The 25,124-nt window shown below is 37.2% G+C and overlaps 4 protein-coding genes across 7 annotated transcripts; 2 read left to right on the top strand and 2 right to left on the bottom strand.

Annotated features, from left to right (window-relative positions):
* Window positions 1–439: 439 nt before the first annotated feature.
* Window positions 440–8,640, top strand: LOC125215291 (E3 ubiquitin ligase PQT3-like). The gene is made up of 15 exons (XM_048116666.1): window positions 440–1,384; window positions 2,187–2,298; window positions 2,639–2,720; window positions 2,854–3,020; window positions 3,135–3,208; window positions 3,418–3,483; window positions 3,567–3,723; window positions 3,797–3,945; window positions 4,091–4,255; window positions 4,430–4,726; window positions 6,129–6,170; window positions 6,786–7,035; window positions 7,144–7,260; window positions 7,367–7,439; window positions 7,867–8,640. The coding sequence occupies exons 1-15, from the start codon at window positions 1,222–1,224 to the stop codon at window positions 8,497–8,499; spliced, it is 2,547 nt and encodes an 848-aa protein (XP_047972623.1). The 5' UTR covers window positions 440–1,221; the 3' UTR covers window positions 8,500–8,640.
* A 350-nt stretch (window positions 8,641–8,990) lies between these two features.
* Window positions 8,991–14,918, bottom strand: LOC125215292 (uncharacterized). 2 transcript variants are annotated; one of them, XM_048116668.2, is made up of 10 exons: window positions 14,597–14,918; window positions 12,981–13,040; window positions 12,848–12,887; window positions 11,844–12,022; window positions 11,716–11,754; window positions 11,511–11,594; window positions 11,376–11,436; window positions 10,600–10,724; window positions 9,327–9,418; window positions 8,991–9,226 (listed from the first exon to the last, which is right to left on the bottom strand). In XM_048116668.2, the coding sequence occupies exons 1-10, from the start codon at window positions 14,642–14,644 to the stop codon at window positions 9,115–9,117; spliced, it is 840 nt and encodes a 279-aa protein (XP_047972625.1). In that variant the 5' UTR covers window positions 14,645–14,918; the 3' UTR covers window positions 8,991–9,114. The 2 variants fall into 2 exon arrangements, with proteins under 2 accessions (XP_047972625.1, XP_088925418.1); XM_089069292.1 differs by lacking the exon at window positions 14,597–14,918 and having other exon boundaries at window positions 11,844–12,033.
* A 1,741-nt stretch (window positions 14,919–16,659) lies between these two features.
* On the top strand, window positions 16,660–17,634 carry LOC125213813 (transcription factor MYB114-like). Of its 3 annotated transcripts, XM_048114559.2 has the most exons (3): window positions 16,671–16,971; window positions 17,032–17,161; window positions 17,249–17,634. In XM_048114559.2, the coding sequence occupies exons 1-3, from the start codon at window positions 16,848–16,850 to the stop codon at window positions 17,538–17,540; spliced, it is 546 nt and encodes a 181-aa protein (XP_047970516.1). In that variant the 5' UTR covers window positions 16,671–16,847; the 3' UTR covers window positions 17,541–17,634. The 3 variants fall into 3 exon arrangements, with proteins under 3 accessions (XP_047970514.1, XP_047970515.1, XP_047970516.1); XM_048114557.2 differs by having other exon boundaries at window positions 16,660–16,971; window positions 17,032–17,634; XM_048114558.2 differs by having other exon boundaries at window positions 16,667–17,161.
* Window positions 17,601–24,562, bottom strand: LOC125213812 (sphingomyelin phosphodiesterase). The gene is made up of 5 exons (XM_048114555.2): window positions 23,968–24,562; window positions 22,144–23,345; window positions 19,441–19,590; window positions 18,435–18,551; window positions 17,601–18,346 (listed from the first exon to the last, which is right to left on the bottom strand). Exons 1-5 carry the CDS (start codon window positions 24,251–24,253, stop codon window positions 17,759–17,761), a joined length of 2,343 nt encoding a protein of 780 aa, XP_047970512.1. The 5' UTR covers window positions 24,254–24,562; the 3' UTR covers window positions 17,601–17,758.
* Window positions 24,563–25,124: the final 562 nt, after the last annotated feature.

Here is a 25,124-nt window from a genome sequence, read left to right as displayed (position 1 = left end):
ATATCGTAATGTGAAATAAATTAAATTAAAAATATATGTTAATTTTACTATACGATGATAGATCAAATATTAATCACAATAGTGTAACATATACTTTTAAGACTATAATAAATTAAATTGAATTTAATTAAGCATAAGTGTTATTAAGTTTAGAAATTTGACTTTTTAAAGTATTGATAAATATTTCATCCGTTTCATAAATAAAGTACTTAGTAATATTTTTTTATTTGATCTATTAATAATATTCTCTATACATTTTTAATAATATAATAGTATCACATTTTTAAAAAATTTCTCCTTACTCTTTTTTTTCTAGATCTTTTACATTTCCATCTTTAAACAAATAATATTTTAATATTTTTCTCTCCCTCTCTCTCTAATTTATAAATTTTATATAAGTACATAATCAATAATGTTGATAGTGGTGTTCATAGTAATATCCGTTCCTCTACGACATCGTTTTCGGCCTGAAGAAACGCCCCACAGATATTATTACTCTATCAGCGGATTTTCATCTGCCGCATTCTCCCAGCCCTAATTCCCAACCTCTCGCGGATTTCATTCACGATTTCGATTCCCTCATCCGTTGATTGATTGCTCTCCGATCAGATATCCGATTTAATTCGTTGATTTCCACCGATGGTGGCGCAGTTTGATTAAGGCAGCTCAACCCTAATTGCCTCCCGTGCTGTTGATTAAGGCGGCTCAACCCTAATCTCGGCGATCGAATTGTACAATTGGCCGACTTTCGTGTGTGCGGAGCTAGAATTCGTCCGAGGAGGAAGAACTGCTTACAAGATAACGGTTCGAGGCAGAGGCAGAGGCAGCGGCAGCTCGGTGGTTATCGTCGTCTTCTTCTGGAGGAAAGGGATTTTTGGTGGTTTTCCTCGATCTCTCCTATCTCCGGTCGTTTGGATTGGGATCCGGATAATTTATCCATTGATCCAAGTGTAAAGGCGTCGCCGCTGACTTTGGCGTTTTTGAGTGGCTGAAGGATTAGAAGGCCATCACTTAGTCGGTTTGATTAATATTTTGCAGTGAAGAAAAAAAAAGAACTTATTGAGTTTCCGTTGTACTGTTATTGTTTCCCCTTTTCAATTTTGAAGTTGAATGCCAGGGCTTTCATTTTGTATTATTTGACGGCCTATATTTCTGTTTGTGTTGTTTCTCTCTGAAATAGAGGGAGAACATATACAAAGAAAGGCGAAACCATAACCAAGTATGGCTGTTTACTATAAATTTAAAAGTGCAAAAGATTATGATTCAGTTGCGATGGACGGCCATTTTATTTCAGTGGGAAACTTGAAAGAAAAAATATTTGAATTAAAGCATTTGGGTGGTACTGATTTTGACCTCATAGTCACCAACGCCCAGACCAATGAAGGTTGGTTTTGATTCTTTGCAGAATGTTGTTCAAATAAATCTTTTAAATGAAACATAGGCTTATATTCAGTTTTGCGTTCCTGTCTTTGTATAGAGCACATATTAGAGTTTGCTTTGTGTAATTTGATGTTGGTTTGTGATAAACTGATAAAGTCAGCTGGTTTGGAAGCTGGGTGGAGTTTTAATTGTGTTGTAGTTGGTATGAGATTGGTGCTTTGAAGAAAGTTGACTCATTTGAGTGTTATTATTGTTCTTTGTTTGGGCACAAACAATGATTTATTTATTTTGAAATTATTGGAAGTTATGGAATTGATTCTCTAAAATATAAACTGAGATCTTTAATAATTTTCATGGTTTTCTGTTAGTTATTAAATGATTCAGTGTTCAAATGGCATGTTGGAGATTGATGATAAAACAGGTGTTAGTAGCTTGACAGTGCACACTCACTCACACATGTATATATATATAAAGTACAAAGCTCGATTATTTTTCTTGAACATCTGAATAAAAGAACCAGCAAGAAAATTGGTATTATAGTATTTTAATGTTGAATATAGTTCTAAATAGTTAAACCTGTAATAGTTACTGTGCACGGGGAACATTCAGTTTTGTAGGGTGAATTTGTTTTTTCACCTGATTTTTTAAGATCAGTACTGTAATGGGATGGTGCTATATTATGGGTTGATTGGGATAATGGGGCTGATGTGATGACTTTCCATGGTGTTAATTGTACTTTGTCTTTGGTTGTGTTTATGTGGTGGTTTTGTGGGGTTTATACACATCTCATTGTTTTGTAATTTCAGAGTACCTCGATGAAGGAATGTTAATTCCGAAAAATACTTCAGTTTTAATACGCCGAGTTCCTGGAAGGCCACGCAAGCCCATAGTTACTGCACCTGTTAGCGAGCAAGAAGAGTATTGTCTCATTCCTTTTAAGCTTTGTCAACTTTTTTACTTGTGAGATGAAAGATTTGTGTAACCAACAAATGTTAAACATCTATTTGAGCTGCTTGTTGATGTTCTCCAAAATTTCGTATGGCCAGCTTTGATTTGTTTTTGCATATTTTTTAAAATTCACTAATTCTGGTGATTTTGTTGGGACCTTTTTATTATCTGTTTGACACAAAGGCTATCCATGCAGAGATGGAAAGGGTTCACAACCTCACACCAAAAAAATTAAACAAATAGTAGCCTTACCCTCGCAGCATTTACAGCATTTTAATACTTGGTTTGTGTATTTGTACGTATCCTGTAGGTTGAATGTTGACCATAATTCTGAAGATGTTCATGCTGTAAAGGATAGCTTTGCTGTAGCAGATCAGTCTTATGTGAAATATGTAAGGTTTTATTCATTAGTCCTGGAATATTCTTACGACCTTCTGAGTATGTTACTGGGAATCTTGACATGGAACAATCTCCGTGTCAGTTTTTAGTGGTGCGACTGTATCAATATTTCCTTGCTTGTTGTAGGGTGAAGATTTAGAATGGGATGAATTCGGAAATGATCTTTATGCTATGCCTGAAACTACCCCTGTCCCACCTAGCATCCCAGTTCAAGATGCTACTTTTGTTAGCAAAGAGGATGAGGAGAACAAGATCAAAGCTTTAATTGACACTCCAGCATTAGATTGGCAGCGGTGAGAAGTTGGTCTGGCTTATCATTTATCTTATGGGTGATGGCTAATTTGAAGCCAATTTGTCCTCAATTTCTGGCTATTGGGGCTTAATTTTTGTAACTTCATCTTTTGCAGACAACCTTCAGATGGTTTTAGTGGTAGAGGTTTTGTACGAGGTGGCCGGGTGCCGGGTGGACGTGGTGGTTTTGGTGATTCTATTTTCCTTTAATGTGTAACTGGACTGCTAATATCTAATTATCTATCTCATTGGTTGTTTAAAAATCATCTATAACATCATCGTTATTTTCCTTTTATAGTACTTTTAGCTATTTCAGGAGTTAATGTATCGATTTTTCTGTGTTCCTGTGTGTTTGTTGTCTATGACAATTTTTCTGAAACTTAATGGTCTCATTTCCAGGCCGAGGTGGATTTGAGAAGAAAACACCACCACAAGGGTACATATGTCACAGGTGCAAAGTGCCTGGTATGTTCTTTTTCTAGGAAGGTGGAATATATATATCTAAATTGAACAGAAGTATTTTATACAGCTGAGATTCATTCATGCAGGGCACTTTATCCAGCATTGCCCTACTAATGGAGATCCCAATTTTGACATAAGAAGGGTCAAACCTGCCACGGGAATTCCAAAATCAATGTTGGTGGCAACCCCTGATGGCTCTTATGCAATGGCGAGTGGGCTTGCAGCAACTTTGAAGCCAAATGAGTAAGCCGCCTTCACTAATTCAATTTATGTGTTTTTGCATGGTCCATATTTTCTCATCAGTGATTCCTTTTAGGGCTGCTTTTGAGAAAGAGATTGAGGGAATGCCATCCACACGACCAATTGGCGATCTTCCAAAAGAGCTGCATTGTCCTTTGTGTCAAGAAGTAATGAAAGATGCTGTCCTGGCAAGCAAGTGTTGTTTGAAGAGCTTTTGTGATAAATGTAAGGATGTGCTTTACTATCCACAGCATATCAATGCAATTTTGCATGCAGAATGAGGTTTTCTTGTCAGCTTCTTGATAGAATACCATGATTCTCCTCAAATTTGTTTAAAATCCTCACTTTCATGTATCTTACTTCTCCATAGGCATACGTGAGTACATTATGGCGAGATCAATGTGTGAATGTGGGGCCACAAGTATTCTCGCAGACGATCTTTTGCCCAACAAGACCGTAAGAGATACAATTAATCGGATTTTGGAATCCAATAACAATAGTGCTGAAAATGGTGGGAGTGCTTTTCAAGCCCAAGGTCTGTGCCTTATTTAGTCTTTGTTCATTTGTTCTTTGCTCTCTCTCTGTCTCTCTCACACACATAATGCACAGTCACAAATGCATGCATGAACATCTTTCAGCTTGGATATATAGTGTGCTATCAATGTGGTTTACTTACAACCATCCTCAATCTTTATTTTTTGTGGTTCAGACATGGAGTCTCGGAATCCACAAGCTAATGCTCCATCCCCCACACAATCTGCTGCCTCAAAAGGACAGCAAGTGCTTGCACCACCATTTCAGAGCCAGGAAGTTCCAATAATTGTTGAGACCGTTGAAGAAAATAAGCCTGCAATCCTTCCCTCGAAATCAGAGAATGGGATAGCTTTAAAAGTGCCTGATGCTTCAGAAGCAACACATGACTTGAGAACAGTTAAGGAAGCAGCATCGCAAGGAAGTGCACCTCTGGCTGATGAAGAGGTGCAGAGACCAATGTCTGGAGAAGCAGGTAAATGAGACTTATATAACTTGCTATGTGTAATTTTTTATGCCATGGTTTTAAAAGTTGATTATAAGCCTCGAGGTGGTATGTGGCATAAATCATAAAAACACATGTAAATCATAACTAATATAATACTCCCTCCGTCCCAGTTTTATAGTCACATTTTGCCATAAAAGTCCGTCCCACATTTATAGTCACATTTAGAATTTTCCATATTTGGACATAAAATTTTACCCCATTATTCACTAAAATTACACTCAAATGGCATTATCAACATAAAAATAAACCAAAACAAAAATAAAAAACCAAAAAGTCAACAAGGGACCCACCTTCAACCAACTCACTTCATTTATTACACACTCATTCATCTCACTTCATTTATTACATACTCCACCATCTCACTCTTCCATCTCACTTCATTTATTACACACTCCACCATCTCACTCTTCCATCTCACTTCATTTATTACACACTCCACCATCTCACTCTTCCATCTCACTTCATTTATTACACACTCCACCATCTCACTCTTCCATCTCACTTCATTAATTACACACTCCACCAATTCCTTAAAACTCGTGCCCTAACTAAATGTGACTATAAATGTGGGACGGAGGGAGTAAAAGACAAAAAAACATAGCAAATATATGAAACACATAAAAATATTAAGTTCAGAGCTAGTTATAAGTATTTAAAATCCCAAATTAAGTCTAATAATTAAATAGGTGAGAAGAGCGATATTCTTTAGAAGAATCACTATGTAGGTTTGCATTTCCCTTTTTTTTGCTCTACTCTTCTATTAGGGCTGTTTTTACGGGGACTGCTTCAAATTGAGGCTTTTTTTTTAAAATTGAGGTTTAAACATGAAAGCCCATTCATTTTGAACCTCAAAAAGTCCAAAAAACTGGAAGATAGGACCTTCAGACCCTAAACATGAGGCTATCACCTTAGTGCGCTTCAGCTGGGCTGATGCATGCGCCCACACATTCACATCAGGTGAGGCGCTGCCTCAGATGTGATTTTGCACCAAGGTGCCTCAGAAATGCCCCTTTAAACCATGATTTATGCCAAAACTGCCTGGTGCTGGACTGAAGCTTCTAGAGCTGATTGTGAGGTTCTCTACTTTTATCATGGTCATTGGTCACTGTGCTTGCTATTGCAATGTTCTGACTCCAGCATTACTTCCTAAAATTATTTCTAGTCTCTCATATGGCTTTGATTGACATGGCATGATATGTTTATTGTTTCCTGCACAAAAAGAAACAGAATCTATCTGTTACTGCTGCTTTGATGCTCATTCTGCTGAAGTCATATTTCCATAGGTCTTATAAGCCTTAGGTGCAAGATTTGCTTCTGGACTGTCTCATGTACGAAGATTATGAAATGTAATTTGTTTGTGGTTTCACAGGCCGGAAGAAGAAAAAGAAGAAAATTCGCACGGCACCTGGTGGTATGTTCTTATCAAAATTTTCTTACTGTTGTTTTTCACAAAGTTTGGTTGCTGATCTGGGGTTTCCCTAATATTTGATCTATAGGGTGTTTGGTCAAGCAAAAAGGAAATGTTTGACTGTTTTTTTGTTGTATGGAAATTTTCTATTCTGTGCTTGACTAAGATTGCTCTTTTCCTTCTGCGCTTTGCCTGGAAACAAATGAAGCCAGAGTCATCAGTGCATAACTTATCATTTTTTTCTTCTAGGATTATTTTATTTAAGGTTCAGTTGTACTCTTTGGAACATTATGTTATAATCTCTTAGGATTTCGATGGAGTAATTGGTCAACTTATAGTCTTATAGTCTTACAGCCATATAGGATCCTCCTGAGGGATGGTGTTTAATATACGAATAATTTCCTCCTCCGCTTCATGATTATCCTTTATTCATAAGATCATGTGTAAGTTGTTATATGCCAAGTTGCGTTCATGCTTGCTCAGCACAAATGGCACAAAATTTTCTTTTGCAGTCTTGTGACCTGACATGGAATACAGCATGATTGCTGAGAACCATCTGCTGGTTTAATCTGATGTAGTTTTGTTTATATAAATTTGAAATTTGGGAATGTCCTGCAGCTGCAGAGATGCAGTGGCAAACTGGCCCAGCCCTTCCTCCTGAGAATTACATGATGAATATGGGTCCTTCTGCTTTTAATCCTTGCTGGAATGGCATGCAACCTGGTTTTGATGGGTTTATACCGTATGGTGCTGGTCCTATGCCCTATGGGGGTTATGGAGTTAATCCTATGGATTTTCAGTTTGGGGGCTTTTCACCATTTGATCCATTTGCAGGACATGGTGGTATTCTTCCATACGGCCCTCAGAGGTATGGTTTAGCTTATAGTTTTTGATGTATTTCTAAGTGACTGATTGTTGTAATAACTTGTTGGTTCTCTATTATTGTGTTTGTGATTCATTTGTTTTATTGTTTCAGGGACCTTTCTGAGTTAGTAGGATACAATGCTCCCCCACCTGTCATGAGTAGAGAGGAATTTGAAGCTCGAAAAGCTGATCTAAAGAGAAAGCGTGATATGGAGAAACGCGATGAAAGGTAAGCAGCCTCTCTCTCTACTCTTGGCCTACTACTACTATTATTAATGGATTCTTGAGCTTTTGTCATCTTACTGGCTTGTGTTTTTCTTTTGCCTTTGAAATAGGGAATATTCTAAAGATGGGGAATATGGCAGAGAAGGGAGCAGTATAGTCAATGTCTCTTCGAGATCCAAATCTGTATGTAATTTTATAGTTCCGTTATTCTTATTTCATTATACTTGTCTCTTTATGCAGGTCGATTTTTATATCCGTGAAAATTATATTTTTTCCAGCTTGCTGTTTCCTAATTATTTTCAAATGGTTTACTGCTTAGAATAATTAGTGTTGGTTGCATTTACTCTTCCCGTTCATGCTTATATCGATTGCTGAAAGACCGGAGTTAAATATGAAAGAATGCGATGAGAAAGATCGCTCATTCTTCACTTTTTTAGCATCACCTCCGATGTTTTTGCGTTGTTGAATACGAAGAGATGGAAATTCTTAGTGTGTTTTTGTTCAGCGATATGTATAAGCAAGTTTTTCAAGGCCTAAGCAAAGTTGTATAGATAGGGCGAGAAGTTATTAGTCGAAATTATGTGGATTCATAGTGCGTTTCTCTGTTCAGAGATCGACACCCGCGCAATCCAGTGTCGACCACCACCCTCCAAGTCGCAACCGTCACTCTTCCCGGGACCCTGAGCTTCCTCGACCGTCTTCCAAGAGGAAGTCTGACTACGAACATGACGACCACCACCAGCGCCGCCGTGAGTATCACGAAGAAACCAACCGCGACAAGTATTACGAAGAGCCCCACGGCGACAAGGATCACCACCGCAGCAGCAGCAGCCACCTCCGCCGCTCGCAGTCCCCCACGGAAGCGGCATCTCGGGAAGCAGCCGCTGCGGCTGAGAAGAAACAAAAGGCCAGCGTCTTCTCCCGGATCAGCTTCCCAGCTGGTGGTGAAGCAGCTACCAAGAAAAGAAAGCTCTCTTCATCCGACATAGCAGCTGCCAGTTCTACGAGTCACCGAGCATCGAATGGGCAGCATGAAGAAGAGCACAGGGCAGCTACTGGATCGAGAAAAGGCGGTAGCTCTGCTGTCTCTGTGGATCACAACAGCAGTGATGACGAGAGGCATTTCAAGAGGCGGCCTTCGAGGTACACCTCGTCGCCCCCGCCTGCTGCCCCGGTGGAGGAGGAGCACCGTCACTCTAGAGGGTCGAGGGACAGAGAGAGGGAGAGGAGCAAGCGTAGATAACTGACGGAGGCGAAATTGGAAACTCTATTTTGAGGGGCTTTATTTCTGCTTGGTTTGATAATGTAATAACAAAAAAATGATGGTTTGCGACTGGGTTCTCTCTGTTGCCATTTTTAATGAAATGAGCATGTTTTATAATCATTTTTATGTCTCATCTCCTCATTCTGCTTTGCTATCTTCTTTGAATCCTGTACTATTGACTGGTTTTGATAATTTTATAGGATTAAATTTGAAAATTTATAGCCCATAAAAATTGCAACCAAATTGGGAAAAAAAATATAAATGACAACTAGACAAAAAACAAAATATCTAATCACTCTTATTTTATTTCATCACCTGTTCTACTCTTTCTTATCTTTCTTATTATGTTTTATTTTCGTTTAATTCATAAAATATAATTTCTTAATCCTCGTGCCCAAATATTTTACTTCAACTTAGTTGGGATAGAGGGAGTATAAAATTATAAAACTATCCTAATCTAATAAACATAATTTTAAAGAGATGAAAATAATATATCCATTGGAAGTCTCGTCTGTTCTGTTTTGATCACAACAAAAGTAGAAGCACAAGTAGTCCAAAATTTGGACTTTTAATATCATCTAAACGAATTCAACTTCATATGTCAGTTAAGATTAGTGATGACACAACAATATACGCTATAAAGAAAAGGATTGCTATCTGGAATATAAACTTGGGATTGTCCCTCATATTTGGAGATGTCACAGCCCTGTGAAATCAACAGAATTAAATCAATGTTTGTTTGTGTTAATGTAAAAGAGCTTCAACATTCATATGATTCCACGATTGATGTTCTTACGAGAGATTACCTTGCAATGCGCTGAGAAAGCCGACGAAAGGGCATGCTCTGGATGAAGACAATACCAGGCCCAGTTAAATGAGCAGTAACCATATTGTCACCCTGCAACAAAAGCAGGCTGTGTTACCGAAATAACAAGTCGGATTCGACAAGAAATTCTGCGTATGCACCTAGTGTTGGCCTAAGTAACTCCAAGAAAATATAGGAATCAAATCACAGCGGTTAACACTGAACTAGTCGTTCAGTTAAGTTCACTACTCTTTAAGACAAATTAGTTGCAGTTCCTGCTTTTTTGGTTATGAAAATGAACACGGCACTGGTATGTCCAACTGAGATGATATTTCCTGAAGCACAACTAAGCACTGTATATAAAAATCATCTAACATGAATTTACAATTATTATTGCAGAATTAAGCACGAACACTAGCTATGTTTTTATGCAAATATAACAGAACAAAGAGCATGGTAGAGTGCTAGCAAAGATAAACCTCCCAAGTACAAGTAGAAAGTATGACAGATAATGTAACAGGCTAATGCCTAACTTCAGGTACTACATCTGATTAGATAGATAGCCAACATGAAAGTTAAAAGTTCATAAAAGGATAACAACAGTAAACAGATTCGTATCATAATTTAAATTTCAACTTTAGCTCTTAGAATAGGAGTATTACTAACTTAACAATCAGCTGAGTTCAGTATCTCTGAAAAACAAATTCCCCTGCATCACTGCTCGTAAACAAGTTGTCCTAACAAATACCATATTCAACTACTATATTTTACCTAAACATTTCAAATAGGGGTTATTTACTGGTAAATACATGAATTTTTTACATTGTCTCCAAACTTTATTTTTTGAAACAAGTATACAAACTTTGGGCTTGTCTATTTTTCATCCTAAAACAAAAACTGACATGGCAAATTTAAACTTATGTGGCAATCAAATGATGTAGTTTTGATTTTGTTAATTAAAAGATACACATCATCACTCTTCCACCTCACCTATATCTCTCTCCCCTTTCTCTTTTCCCTCCCATTCGTTCTTCTTCCCAAACTTCCGCAGCTATCTTCTTCATCTTTCTCAAACTCAAAAAGTTGGTGTATTTACAGCCAAATAACCCTTTCAAATATAACTTCTCAACTAATAAAAGACCTCGTGCAGACTTTACACTAATTTCGCAATGAATGACAGGAAAAAACATATGGAGGTAGCATAAGCTCAGAACATCTGCGGGCAAAGAATCATCTGCCACATATTTTAGATATAAGAATACACAGATACTCACCCCAAAGAGCACCCTTCTCATAGGACCATTATATTTGATTTGTACGTTTACTGATGCTGACACTGCAACGATGCTAGAGACATCAACTGCTAGAACTTCACCAACCTCGAGATTTTTCTGGACAACTAAAAGCACCAGAGTGATCAAAACAAATATCAACACTACTTAATTTTGCACACTTTGAAGGAGCATAAACTGCAAAAAATAATTGTTCCACCAGATTTTAGAAAACAAAAAAAGCACATAGCATCCAAGAATCATACACAACCACTGATAGCAAAGTCGAGGACGTACTTGCGCACGTGTGGAGCGCGAAAAGTGGTGGATTATTTGTCTATTTATAAGTTTATCCAGTTATTAGTTGCTGGGATAATTGTCATATAATCACAGCTTGCTCTTAACATTTCAGTTAGTTTAATAAGTATTGGGCCCTAGTATTGCATGGCTGCGTTCCTGCATGGGCCTTCAGTACTTAATTAGGAATTCTACACTAAAGTTCCATATCAGAAGTTTCATGCTTTGGGGATAGCACTCTGTACTCTGTAGGGCCTTATTTGAGGAGTGTTATTGAGTTATCATCTTACTGATAGTTCTTTCTCTTATAATGACTTTCACTCTATAATCACTTAATCAGCCATGGACGTTTTCTCCTGTGAGTCATTAGGAGGAAGGTTCAAAATTATAACTACATAGTCTACATGAACAAGGAAGCAGTTAACAAAGGCCTATATGGCAACAAGAACTCTTGTACAGAAAATGGAACTCAGAGGGCGTACCAGAGCCGCCACCAACTATAAATGCTAGTCCTTGACCAGATATTTTCTGCCTCAAAAATCCCTGCAAGAATATGACTAAATGACAAGTAACAAAAACAATGAATGCAAATGGGAGAAAAGGAACCCAAATCTAACCTCAGCACTAGTGATAACATTCTGTGCCCTCGGATCAGCATTTTTTACTTTTACGTCATTTATTGAGCAAAAAAAGGCATCCGGCTACAATATATGAGGCAAGTCAGATTCTGAAGCTGAAAAGTTGGCTAACATAATAGCTAGGACAAGAAGCAAGAAAAATCTTAAGTTATTCCTAAGCAATTTGTTAATTATCGATCAATACCTGGCACAACATTTCGCCACCAAAAAGAGCTAAATCAATCTGTATAAGATGTAAATGAGGAAAATAGGTAAGGCCTGCCGTAAAATAATAAAATGGTCTAAAGCAATGCCCCTACAGAAATAACAAACCGGGATAATTCTTGCAAGAGTAGGTGCAGCAATTCCCACGAACCCATCAGTTGAACCAGTATTCTGGAGAACCATGCTAGTAACACATTTTCCAAGAACCCATTGCCACACACCTGCTTCATTTTCAGGCATATAGACATTTTCCATTTGTATTGACCCAGACATGTAGCACATGGAACCTGCAAGATATCTGTGTATAAAAGCTTGCACCCTTACAACTTTTTTCCTTCCCAAATAGAAGATTGAAAAGAGAAGCTGAAGATATAGTATGTTCTGCAGCGGTAATTAATGGATCGAAATAATTACAACCAAATTCTATCAATATCAATAGAATCATTAGAAAGGCCCCTTAATGAATGGAACTATCATTGTATTAGATTGTAAAATGTGGGGATAAGAGTAATAAACACCATTAAAGTTTACTTTCAAAGTACATATATGCCATGGAGGTCTTTTGGTACCAATCCAGCCTTAATCTTCTCTAATGTTTATACCTATGCCATATATGTACTTTGGGAGAGAGAAAGAACGAATATAACATCTTTTAAAAGCATATATTAAATAACTAAATAAATTAAAGATCTAAAAGAAAACTATAACTAAATGGACTTGTACAACCAACAGTAATGATGAGCAGATCTGCTAAAGTTAGATTCGGAGTTAAGTTCGAAAAATATATCATCCTACGCATTATTAACAGTATTATTAACGGAAATCGATTAACGGAGAATCAAGTCAGCATGCATAACATTGAAACCAGTTTCGTTGTAAGCATGTCAATCTATAATCATGAAGCGTCTCCAATATTCCAAGAAACACATAGGTTATATTTATCTTTTACCCATTATCATCACATACAATTCGAGGAATAACATACAATCGAAATCAGAAGTTGCACTTTTAGGTTCTTAGAATGTCAACGGTTCTCAAGCAACCAAAGACCCTTTGTTAAAAATCTACTCCTATAATATTGATAATTACACAACAGATTATTGATAGCTTACCAGGCTTTGCAACGACCTTTTCTTGTGGCTTCAACATTATCTAAAGAGATAAAGTCATCAAAAATGTAAATTTTATTGAAAATCCAACATTTTCCTCTAAAAAGAACAATAATATAAAATGCTTGAGAAGGACCTGAACAATTTGAGCTTCCCCACCCAATATCTGAAAAGCTGTTACAGCGTCTTGCGGGCTCTGAAACAGAATAAGGATGAGCATGTAAGATACTAAAAGAAAACTGAACTGGTTTTCATGATAATGGGACTAAGAAGCCTAAGATCGACACAACATCATGGATTATTTCATTTTAAAATATTGGTAATATTTTAAAGTTACTTTGGAAATTAGAACATCATGGTTAGGGATATTTTCATTTTTACTTACGTCATAAGGCATGATTATTTCAAAAGGAGAAGAAAAACAATGGTAGGACAAATATCTTTGAAATGTGCAGTGCATTAGTTAGACATTTCTGTATAAATAACTCACGAATTCTGATGTAGAAATAGAAAGATCTTCCACTCTTCGAGTGTCAAAAATCCTAGGACTAGTTTTTGTTACAGGGATTACGGCAAATTTATGCCTACTTGGTTCCCCAGGATGGCATATAACCGCTGCGGATCGCTGATGTGGATTAGCCAGTACTCTTGAATGCAGAAAATGCAAGCAAGCAACCGGTGGGGGTGGAACTGTTTTAAGACTTGCAGTAATTCAGTTGTTTCGTAATTTAATTATTCTAGTCACCCAGTTTTTGTTCAACTCTTTAAGGGTAAAAGGTGTAAGGAGTATTTAAGCATATGGTCTTTCGTTAGGATATATTTCTTGAGAGGGTTATTTCCTGCCTAAGGCTGGCAGGAGAAGTTCATGTGGTCTATTTCAAGCCATTTCCCATCATTGCACATTTGACCTGAGTTGAGGTTTATAAGTTCTCGCTAAAGAAGAAAATCCCCTCTCTGTTTTATAAGGATAATTTCCTTGGCTCTATCAATTCGGTCCAACCTACCATGTCCCTTTAATTTATGCTAGCAACATGAATGGAGACTTGATTGGATAGTATGGTACTGTAGATGAGGGTGTCAAATTGATTTGGGCTCAATTGCTTAACATGTATGAGAATCTGGACTATTTAAAGAAGTTGGATAGCATTGAATCAATGCTGGCTTGCATCCCTACTCTGCGACAACCACAATGAGCAGCAGTGACACACCATACATGTAAGCCACTGATTTTTAGAAGAATGCAAAAGCATTGATACGAGCTACGTTCTAATAACAGTGTACTTCTGGTTTTCCTTACACTATACGAAAATGGACACTCCGGAATTTAGCACATGCCTGACTTCCAAAATGCCCAGCAGCCTAAATGAGATTGGGGAGATTCTGTCTTCATTTTTTCAGTGATCACTAATCAATTTCCGAAGACACAGAAATACATAGCAAACCACTCAAACGCAGCTCTAACTTATTCCGAAAGAACAACTCTTAGTCATGCTCAAAATATTGATCAAATGGTAATTCTCTTCAGGCAAGGCTAAAGACGAACGAGTAAAATCAGATTTTCTTTCAGTTACAGTTCTCATCATCATAACATACAAGAAATCATCACCAACTCATACAGTCATTCAAAAACCACCCTATACAAACCCTAATTCAATGAGAAATCGCTAATCCAGATTTGAGATTTCTAAGCGCGCACACACAGATATATCTAAATCCGAAAGACGTTTTACTCATATGAAAGAGAAAATTAACCTGGTAAACAAAAGGCTGGAAAGGCGTCGTAAAGAAAGGGGCAGCCATTGACGAAGGATCAGAGCTCAAATTTGGCGATCGATCAATCAATTTTTCATTACTGAGTATATCTGTTATGGCCCAAACCCAGGGTTTTGCTTTGAATTACACAATCTAGCCGGCAAATTTCGTGTTGCTGAAACTGCCTTAGGTCGTTTGCTTAATTGCGCTTGCAGTTTATGCAGGTGAGCTGAACACAGTCAAAAAGAAGGCGGATTTTGGGGAAAATCGGCGCTAATGCATTGATTTTCCGGTGATTAGCGTCATCAATGTGACGTGGCACTTTTTTATTGGTTTGAACAACATGGACGTGGTCTCTCTTTTGCAAATATGTAATTTTAAATTTTAGAAAAAACAATTGCTTGTATAAATCGTAGGAGTACTTTTATTTCATTAGATTTTTTTGGTTTATTAAATCCATGTGCCAATACATTTTATCTTATTATACTTTTTTATAGCAACGTTTTTGTTTTACAATATCTTTATACTAATGTATTTTGATGTAATTATATTTTTATTTTTATTGTATCTTTATTTAAAGAACTTCATAATTTAATTAAAATTTTCTTGCATTAAATACACTTATTTATTTATATTTTCTCTTATTTATTTTAAAATTAATATAGTTGCAATTTTAACTTTATAATAGTTTTAAAATAATAAAGTTATAAGTTGATAATGAGAAATATCAATAAAATTTTCATTTCATAATAATTCTTGAGCCAATATTACAACCGAATTAATTCCAAAATAAATCAGACAAAAAATGTAATTAACACAAGAAAAGTTAATTAAATTCTGCAATTTATTAAATAATGATCCAACCAGATTAAAAAATATAAGTATAAAAACCTCACAAAATAAAATGCATTTATATAAGGATCTAATGAAACACAAAAAATGTAAAAGGGCATAATGAAACAAAAAGAAAATGTAAAAGGACCTAATGAACATAATGTATTGGTACAGTGACTAGAAAACAAAAGAATTTAAGGACCTAATAAAATCGTAAAATGTAATGGTACAAAGACTTGTAAATGTGTTTTTGCCTAAATTTTAGGGCAAATTTATTCAAAATTGGACAATCTTGTACTACTATCTTTTAAAAAATTAATTATTTTTGTGTCATAACTTTGATAATTTTTAGAAAATTTGGCATCCCATGTGACTTCATGTGTTTTAAAATTTAAAATTAAGGATAACAACGTGGCAATATTGACATTCTAGATTGACAAAATTGTAAACGATGTTAACTTTACAAGTGAAAGACGTCGATTTGAATGGACAAATGTTTTGAATTTGGGATGAATTTAGTAAAACTATGTCATTTCCTCCAAATTTGTTGTCACCGGAAAATTGAGAAAATGATCTAAGTTTTGACCAGAAATTGGCCAAACTTTGTGGTTTTTCCAGCACCGGTAGAACTGTACTCAACAATAGAGCTCAAACCTATAAAGGTCATAGCATGCGGGATTTAATGCTTGCAATGCAAGAGCACGTATGCTATATATAAACGGTTAGCCAATGGCATTCCACCACGTGACATTCTCATTTAATTTTATTAGTAGTATTAAACGATCATACCTATATTGCATAATCAAGTGTAAGAAACCCGATGTTATGTGAACATTATCGAAGATCCCGTCGTTGCCAACTCAAAAAAAGTCTGGGTTTTGGGCAGAAGGTAGCCATTGGTACAAGGCTCGTCACTTTGTTACATGCTCTGAAGCCAAATGTCATCTCTTAAATTGCAAAAAAGATGAAGCTCAGATGACGCTTGTATTTTACAAGGTGATTCTTCCTTTTGTATGGATTAATATATTAATAGATGACAATCATGAACCTTTATTAAAAAAACGTGTAATGTTGTTGTCAAATTTATTTTGGAAAATAATGTTTGATAGTATGATTTTATTCTCAGTGTGATTATCTTACAAGAAAGAAATTAAACCGGTCTTTCGCTTATAAAATATGACGTCACCTACTTAATTTCAATTTATGATAATTTATATTTAGTTAGAAATGAATTCGAATAGGAGTGTTAGGTAGCTGAGACCATTAATCCTTTTTGGGGAGTGTAGTTTTCACATGCACGACTAACCTGGCAGCTGCATTATTTTGCCAACCCCCAAACCATACACATAAAATTCCATCATGAAAAACAAATAAAATGTAACACACTGACCCAAATAATCTGAGAGAAGAGGCTGAGATGGAGAATGATGGCAACACATCCCTCAACAAAGGGGCGTGGAGCGCCGATGAAGACGCGACGCTCGCCCAATACGTCGCCCTCCACGGCCCCAAGAGGTGGAAATGTGTGGCCATCAAATCAGGTTTGTTCATTTTCACACACACATATTTAGTTCAAATGGTTGAAATGGGAGTTGTTGCAGGGTTGAACAGGTGTGGTAAGAGCTGCAGGTTGAGATGGCTCAACTATCTTAGACCTGATGTGAAAAGAGGCAACTTTTCTGATGCTGAAGAGGATTTGATTCTTAGATTGCATAGGCTCATAGGAAATAGGTTCGAATATATTTTCCCCTCGTTGGAAATTCGTGTGTGCGCGCGTGTGTGTGGCATGCATGACTCATATAGTGTGTGTGTGTGTAGGTGGTCGTTGATCGCCAAGAGAATCCCTGGGCGAACTGACAACGAGATCAAGAACTACTGGAATGCTCATCTGAGGAAGAAAGAAAAGTTAATGGAGAAGTTACCTGCAATTTCGCTAGCTGCAATGAAGGAGAATCTTTGGAGTGAGGAGGCCAGTAACGGAACAGAGAGTCAAGAGACGGAAGACATCGGAGGCGGAAACGAGGATGGAGACGACGATGAATCCTTCGATGTCTCAGCCTCTGAATTGAATTGGGTTAAAAGTTTTCTTGAACTCGAGGAAGATGTATGAATGCTGCTGTAATAGTCCTGTAGACAGTAGAGTATGAAAATTTGATGTGTAATTCAATGATTAGATGTTCAAATAAACCATAAATGCAGATTAATCAACACTGTCAACTGTAAAATCCCGGTACAAAATTGCTGCACGAAAGAGGAGGTTTTCTATACAATCTTTACTTTTGATCTCACTCTTCATACCAATACAAATATATGTATATATGAACTTTTCTACAGAGCAAAAGCTCTTTTCAAAAGATTGAACACGATAACAAGGAGGAGCATCGCAACTATCCTTTTAGAAGCTAGCCACCGGAGATTTACTCTCAGACCATATCTTCTCAGTAGTTGCACTCCAGTCTGGCACAACCACATAACCCAAGCGAGAAAGCAAGAGAAAACCACTTTCATAGTTTCCTTAGTTCCATGCACGCTTTTAACGTCGCTCAGAACCTCCAAATATGAAGCGGCCCTTTGGTTGGAGTCGACCCGGTTTAGACCAACTTTCTCATTCAGCCAACCTGATATACTGACCAAAATTGAGGCTAGCCATGCGATCTCGTCGCTGGAGGCAGGTCGCTTCATCCAGTCACCCTTGAACTTGATCTCAGCCCCTGTTTGGCTGCCAAAGCTTCTAGGCTTGAATATTTCTTCGCGTGATTGATGCCTCGGCTGAGATGTTTGTGATGGAGATTTTGAGAGGGGACCGCCAAACAATTGGCTCAACTGGGCTCTAAGAGAATCCAGAGATTGCAGATTCTGAGAGAGATTGTTTCCAGATACTGATTGCAGCTCAGATTCAGCACGCAACAAAAATAGCTGCAAAACAGTGATCCGTCCAAATTAAGAAACAACGTGAAGGTGTAGATATCATCAATAAGCTACATTCTAATTCATAAATCTAAACCTGAAGCAATTGTTGCCCACCATCTTCACCATCTGCAAAAAGTCGTAAATCTTTATTCCAGTTCTCATGCAAAAAGGATCCATCTGCATCACTTTCACACAGGCCATCCTCCCAATCCTGAAATGAACCGAAACTAACAAATTAGAAAGAAGTTTGGGAATTGGGATATATAATAGCAAGTCCAAACATACCCCAGCACTAGCGTCCAGCGCATAGGAGCCAGACACAGAAACTAAAGAGTCAGGTTATATCAAGGAGCAGAGTGTACGAGACAATTTATAAGATTCCACAAGCCACTATTAGTTCTACAATTTCCCTTCTTCACTACCATAAGGAAAACTACAGATTTAAAAATAGTAGAATAAAGGATATATCATGCCTGTTCAATATATGCAGGTCCTACAATGATATAAATGAAGCAGGGTAATTGAAACCAGGAAACTATCAAGATAAGGCTTTTTAGGGACCACTGACCTGTTTTACTATGTAATAATAACATCATGAGCTCTATAAATAAACATCACGAAACAGAAGGTTGACTATAGGGAAAGTGATGCTCAGTTTAACCATCCAATATAGATTACAACCAGTCTAAACAAGACGTGTACAGAATGAGTTGGAACTCAATCCCCATCACCAACTCAAAGTTACCATAGCACAAGTCAAAGCAGAGGGTATAACAATTTGGTACTCTAGATTTTAATGAGGATGTAAGCACCCTTTTTTCAGTGCTACAAAGATTATTCACAAGTTCATGTTTTAATATTCTGATTGTAAGTACTTTGACATCAATTAGCAGACGAAAGATGAAAGAAGAAAGGCCTTTCAGAAGGATGAAGTCCAAGACTCCAATTTGAAGAAACAAAGGCAGGGTATTTCAACTAATCACAGCATCATGGGCAAAACTCTTTTGATTATTAGGTATAACTACAACTGAAGTAATTTAGTTTCTTGGAAGATGATATAAATTAAGAGAGAAAGGGACAAAGACAAACAAATAGAATACCTGCAACTGTTTGCGAATTGTTGGAATATATCTGTTCAATCCAGTGAGCATTGATTTAGAAGGTTCAGCAGCAGTTTTTGAATGGAAAACTTTGTCAACATTCTTTATCAGATCCATAAGCTCAACATTCGAAGTTAAGATGTCAATTACCTGCATTAATTCGCAATACAATAGCATTTAATTGAAGGATGGTAAGTGCGCAAAGACACAAGTACATTAAAAAAGAATTGATTAATTTATTAATTCAAGGACAAGGCAATGGTTACAATGTGTACAAATAAAAAAAAAGTACTCCCTCCATCCCACTATAAGCAAGACATACTTCAGTCTGTCTCCTACTTTATTCTCTTTTCACTTCTCTACGTTGTTCTCTCTCCACTTACTCACCAAACATCACTTTCTTATATCTTGTGCCCAAAAGAGTACCTCACTTACAGTATGAGTATGACGGAGGGAGTATCAGTTTTCTTAAAAGAAATTTAAACTAAACCCCAACACAACTCAAGAGTTCATGAATGGTTCGTCAGAAAAATATAAAACAATCAGCAAATCCCTCTTGGCCACCTCACAGTTCAATTTAAAGATACTGACTAAACGAACCAAGTTCCAAATTTACTTCTTTTGTATTAAGTGAATTTTTTTTTATAAATGGTGGCATCACATGATGATACGGGGAGAAGGCAGAGGTGGCCAGAACATAAGGAAAGAACAAAACTAATCCTCAAAGCAGTCGCAGCTTATGCCTATTGTTTGCCTTGTCCTGACATGCGTTTCGTGTGTTAACCACCGTTCACCTCACCAGTTAATAGAGCACCAATTGATAGAGCAAACAGTGATTAACAACAATAAGCGGAAGAACTTGAAATAAATGAGATAAACTGCTCAAAGAGGCTGACAGTAGTACCATTCACAACACAGAAATATGGAAGACTTATCCCTCTCAAGCCTCAAAAGATGTACTATATAAGAGCTCACAAATTCCTACTCTTATAATGACTCAAAGATAAACTATGACAAGACTCCTTAAACGAAATAACAACTCAGAGACTAGAAGATAACCTAATGAAACATTAAAGGATAAAGAAAAAATGTACTGCCTCGTAAAACTTACTTTAAAACATTGGCTACAAACTAACACTCCCTCCGTTCCACAGTAATAGAGGCATTTCATTTTGCACATCCATTTTGAAAAAAATAATTATAAATAGTTAAAGTGGAGAAAAAGTAAAGTAAGAGAGGGAATATTATAGATAAGACTCTCCTCTACGTTATTCTCTCTCTTACTTTACTCTCTCTCCACTTTAATTATTTAATATCATTTTTTTAAAACGAGTGCAGAAAATGAAATGCCTCTATTACTGTGGAACGGAGGGAGTAGCATAAAGTGGTGACAAAAAGATCACTTACAATAATTATTTTTGTGTTAATTTGGCAGATTCATCAGTTCAGCTAATATATGTGAGCACTTAATTAACAAGCAGAAAATACAAAGTTCATGGTCTCAGGCACATATCAGTTGATACATTAAACAAACATAACACAACAAGCACATACTGTTACGAGGAAGAAACCACAGTTGAGCTGAAGACCAAAGACCCATTTTAGAGTATTCTCCTTTATTAAAAGATACAAAATGGCTCATCCTCAGAAATTTTTCGATAGGTGTAACTGCCCTGCTACAGAGATGGCTCCTTGAAGATTTTATTTAATACCAAAGGAAATTATGCTCCATCGCCATCATAACACTCTAAGACAATGAAGGCAGTCTTTTAAAGCAGAAAACTGAAGACTCGTGTCCTATAGGTCTTCGGACTTTAATTCCCGAAGCATGCTCAAACCTGCCTACATGCACTTTGAAAGTTTTGGATACTCAAATGAGAACAGCCTATACATTTATGCTTCCTAGTTCCTACTGCACCATAAACTTGGGAGTGAGAAGAGTTAGGAAATACTGATTACTGAAGATGCAAAGGCAAAGTATTATACTTGAGAGACAAAACATTAATTTAAATATGGTGCCAGGAGAGGAAGGTTACAGGCCTTAAAAGGTTTCATTAATAGCCAAAAGCTTTGAAATGTGGCATTAAGAAGATCAACTTCAAGGCAGAAAAGATGAGCAATGGAGGAAATTGCCAGTTGTGTGGTAAACTGCTCAAGAAGATTCAAGCAAACAAACTTAAGATGAGATGAGTTGAGGCGTACAGCATGTAATAAAGAGATAGAGAAGTTGACAGATAAGGTTGGCAATTGTGTACAACTTCAGGAAGGTGACAAACAGGTGTAAGAAAGTTTTAATTTGAACCGCGATAAGGATCCAAGGGATGATGCTAAGAGTAATTTCCAATGCATGGATGCAGCAATAGAATAATCACTTCCAATATTATAGGAGGGATAGCTATATATGAGGGGAAAAGGGAAAGATAAAAAATATTTGAAGGTGACAGAAAAGTATAGAGCTGGTTGATTGTGGTGGTAGCAGGGTTTAGAACATTAGCAGCACCAAGGTTGTGACAACCTCCCTCTTCACTAAAACATTACAAGCATAATAACAAAATCTGACATGACATATCAGTTTCAAGCATTCTCCATATTCAAGAGCAATATAGAGCGAGAGTGAATTGCCATGTTTAACAAGTTGTAACACAACAATAACGAAGGTAAGAGATGGGATGTTTACTGCGGCACAAAATCAAAATGACTGACCTTAGTGACCATCTGAACAATTATTTCTGCATCTGTATGGAGAAATTTGTGAGCAAATCCAATAAAATGCATGACCAATGAGCTATAGAACAGATAGTTGCCCAATACAAATCCCTGCCAAGAGGATGCATATCCACGAGTTGATAATTCATTGATGCAGTTTGCTGAGCTTGAAGGTGGCAGTCCTAAAGACTCATTAAGATCAGCAAACTCTTTAAAGCTAATCGACCAAGGTAACATGTAATCGACCCAGAGGGAAAATGCTTGGGTAGCATTTTTTATAGAAGATTCCACCGGACAAAATAGAAATGTTCTCAATATATATCTGTACAATGGCCTTTGAATCATCAAGTTCCAAGATCCACTAGAATTTACACTTAGAGCAGCATCCCTTGTCTTTACAACATCATCAGAACCAGAAACTCTCCACCCAGGACTTCTGACTTCAGACTCATCCAGCCCACCCATAGTTCCAAATGAACTCAGATTTAAATACTTAATGAAAACATTAATCACATCACCCAGTCCCGATGTAGGTGGGGTTTCTCCAAATACAGACCTAAAAGGGAAAGTAACACCAATTGCCTTGCACAAGTCTGTAGGCAAGGGAGAAAAGTCACTATCGACCAACCAAAAATGGATCATTGTACTAATTACAAACTCTGCTCGCTCCATCACAGAACTATCATAACCAGGAGAATAATGGAGCAGGGAACTACGGTAAGGCTGCACGTACAGATCTTGGGATGGCACAAATGTATGAAGATACACATATAGTAGACGTATATACAAATTACCCTCTATCTTCTTTTCTGTTTCCCGTTTAGTACTTGAAAGACCGGGGATTGAATAAGACCAATTTTCCAACCGAAACTTTTTTGTTCTCTGAACCTTCACTGTCTCAGAACTCTCACTGTTACCCCGACAAACAGGGTAATAGGCAAACCAGAATAAGTAGTACTCCAAAACATTCAGTTGAACCTGATATGCAGTGCCCTTGATTGAATCTTCCTTAATCCTGTTCCTAAACAGAGTGCACAAGTCACTCAAAACCCTACAATCTTTCTCATTTTGAAGCATATAACGAACCCACTCCGGTAATCTTTCATTGGGGAAGACGTATTTAACTAGAGAAAGCCGATCAACTCCTGAGATTGAAGACAACAGCAATCCATTTGGTGATAGAAGGCTGAAGAGTCTACCTGCAAGCGATCAATACAACAAAACTTCAACAAATATCAACTAGTATTAATTTATATGAAAACTTTTCTAACATGAAAACAGACACAGTTTGAAACCACAAACAGAGTAAATACATAAGAAACAAAACACCAACTAAATCCCAAAACATTTTGTTTAATATACTAGTATTCTAGACACATAGAAGGAAAAATCAATTAACAAGATGAACTGCACATTATGTCCATATAGCTGGGGAAAAAAAGATGCTACAGGTTTTTGACAAGTGACAAGTTAGTATACAATACACTAAGTTTATAAAATAAACAAACAATATCAGAGCCCCCAAAATGTAAGCTGCTGATGCTATTAGGGGGAGGACATACCAGCTGAAAAGCAATAAACAGGTTTAAATGTAGAGGAAATATGAAAGGCAACAAAAACTAGTTAGGAAAATTAACCATTCCAGAAGTTTTAACTAATTAAGCCCCGACCTATAAGCTCCATATTGAATTCGGAAGTAGAAATGTCCCCAAGCAAATCTATGTTGCAGTTGGACAATGCATAAAACTAAATGACAATCGATGAAAACGAGGAAACGCGAAATTAGGAGCTGAAATTTACGAGCGTTCACATTAGCCATACCAGAAAGCTCGGAATCGTTTTCGGAAGTAGCGACGTCTATCCACCCATTGCGTTTCGTCGTTGCAGAAGGAGGCGATGAGTCATCGAATCCGAAGATTCTGCAAATTAGGGCAGGGAAAGTGACGGAGAAGAACCAACGCTGCTGGTCGGGGGCGTGCTTGGAGAGGAAGGACTCGACGGCGGCGCAGGCGGAGGCGATCTGCGGCGGAGAAACCGCGGCGGCGACGGTGGAGGCGAGCTCGGTGGCCTTGGATTGGGTGTCCGTAGCGTAAGAGTGAGGAATCATTTCCTACGGCGGCAGTAGAGAGAGAGAGGCAGAAGGCAAGGCGTTGTACGTTGGCAATGAAAGAGTGAGAAATGAAATGCGTAGGGCTTGAGAGAGCGTATAGTTAATGTTAATGGAGATTTTGAATGGTAGAAGAGGCAAATGGCGCGTTGCTAGGGCATGCGCAGCCACATGTGCACGCGTGCGGTGTTACACGGTGTTGAGTGTTGACTGTTGAGCACGCAGTGCTTATACATCTTGAGCAAAGGTAGGGAGCGGTCAGTGATGTTGAGCCGCCGACAAGGAGTGGCTCCTATTATTTATATCATGAATGAACCGAAACACACTGAGATGAGAGTGATTTTGACCTTCATATTCGAAGAAAACTTAATAGATTTGATATGAGCATGGTCCCCCAAACATTTTGAACAATTACCAGGTATATATTGGAATCATGCTTAAGGATTTGTGCAACAGTTTGTTTGCTAATTTGGTTCTACCCAGAGAGGTTAGAGGATTAATTCTTGTTTTCCTTATTCTTTGTTTTGTTTTACACTAATATTTATGTTATAAATATAAATGCTTACTTGTTATTCGTCTCATTATTATTTTTTAGATTTTAATTTGTGTCTTATTCGGTAGTAATACTTGGTTACTGAGAAGACTTATTAGTAATTATGATAGCGCAACTATTGATTCTTTCATCTAGGGACAGATCCTGAAATTCAACTCAAAAGGACAAAAATATTTATATAAAGAAATTTTAATAATTTAAGGTAGGACATTTATAAAGGAAATTGGAAAAATTAAAGAACAAAATGATATAAAAAAAGATGTCGAGGAAGGGCATTTGCCCCTTATCCCTCCCAAGTAGCTGCATCCTGCTTTCACC

Source organism: Salvia hispanica, chromosome 3 (assembly GCF_029641045.1).
Source record: "Salvia hispanica isolate PSC_SH4W2 chromosome 3, Shi_PSC_v1, whole genome shotgun sequence".
In the NCBI taxonomy this organism is placed as follows: domain Eukaryota; kingdom Viridiplantae; phylum Streptophyta; class Magnoliopsida; order Lamiales; family Lamiaceae; genus Salvia; species Salvia hispanica.
This window is presented reverse-complemented; position numbering and strand designations above follow the sequence as displayed.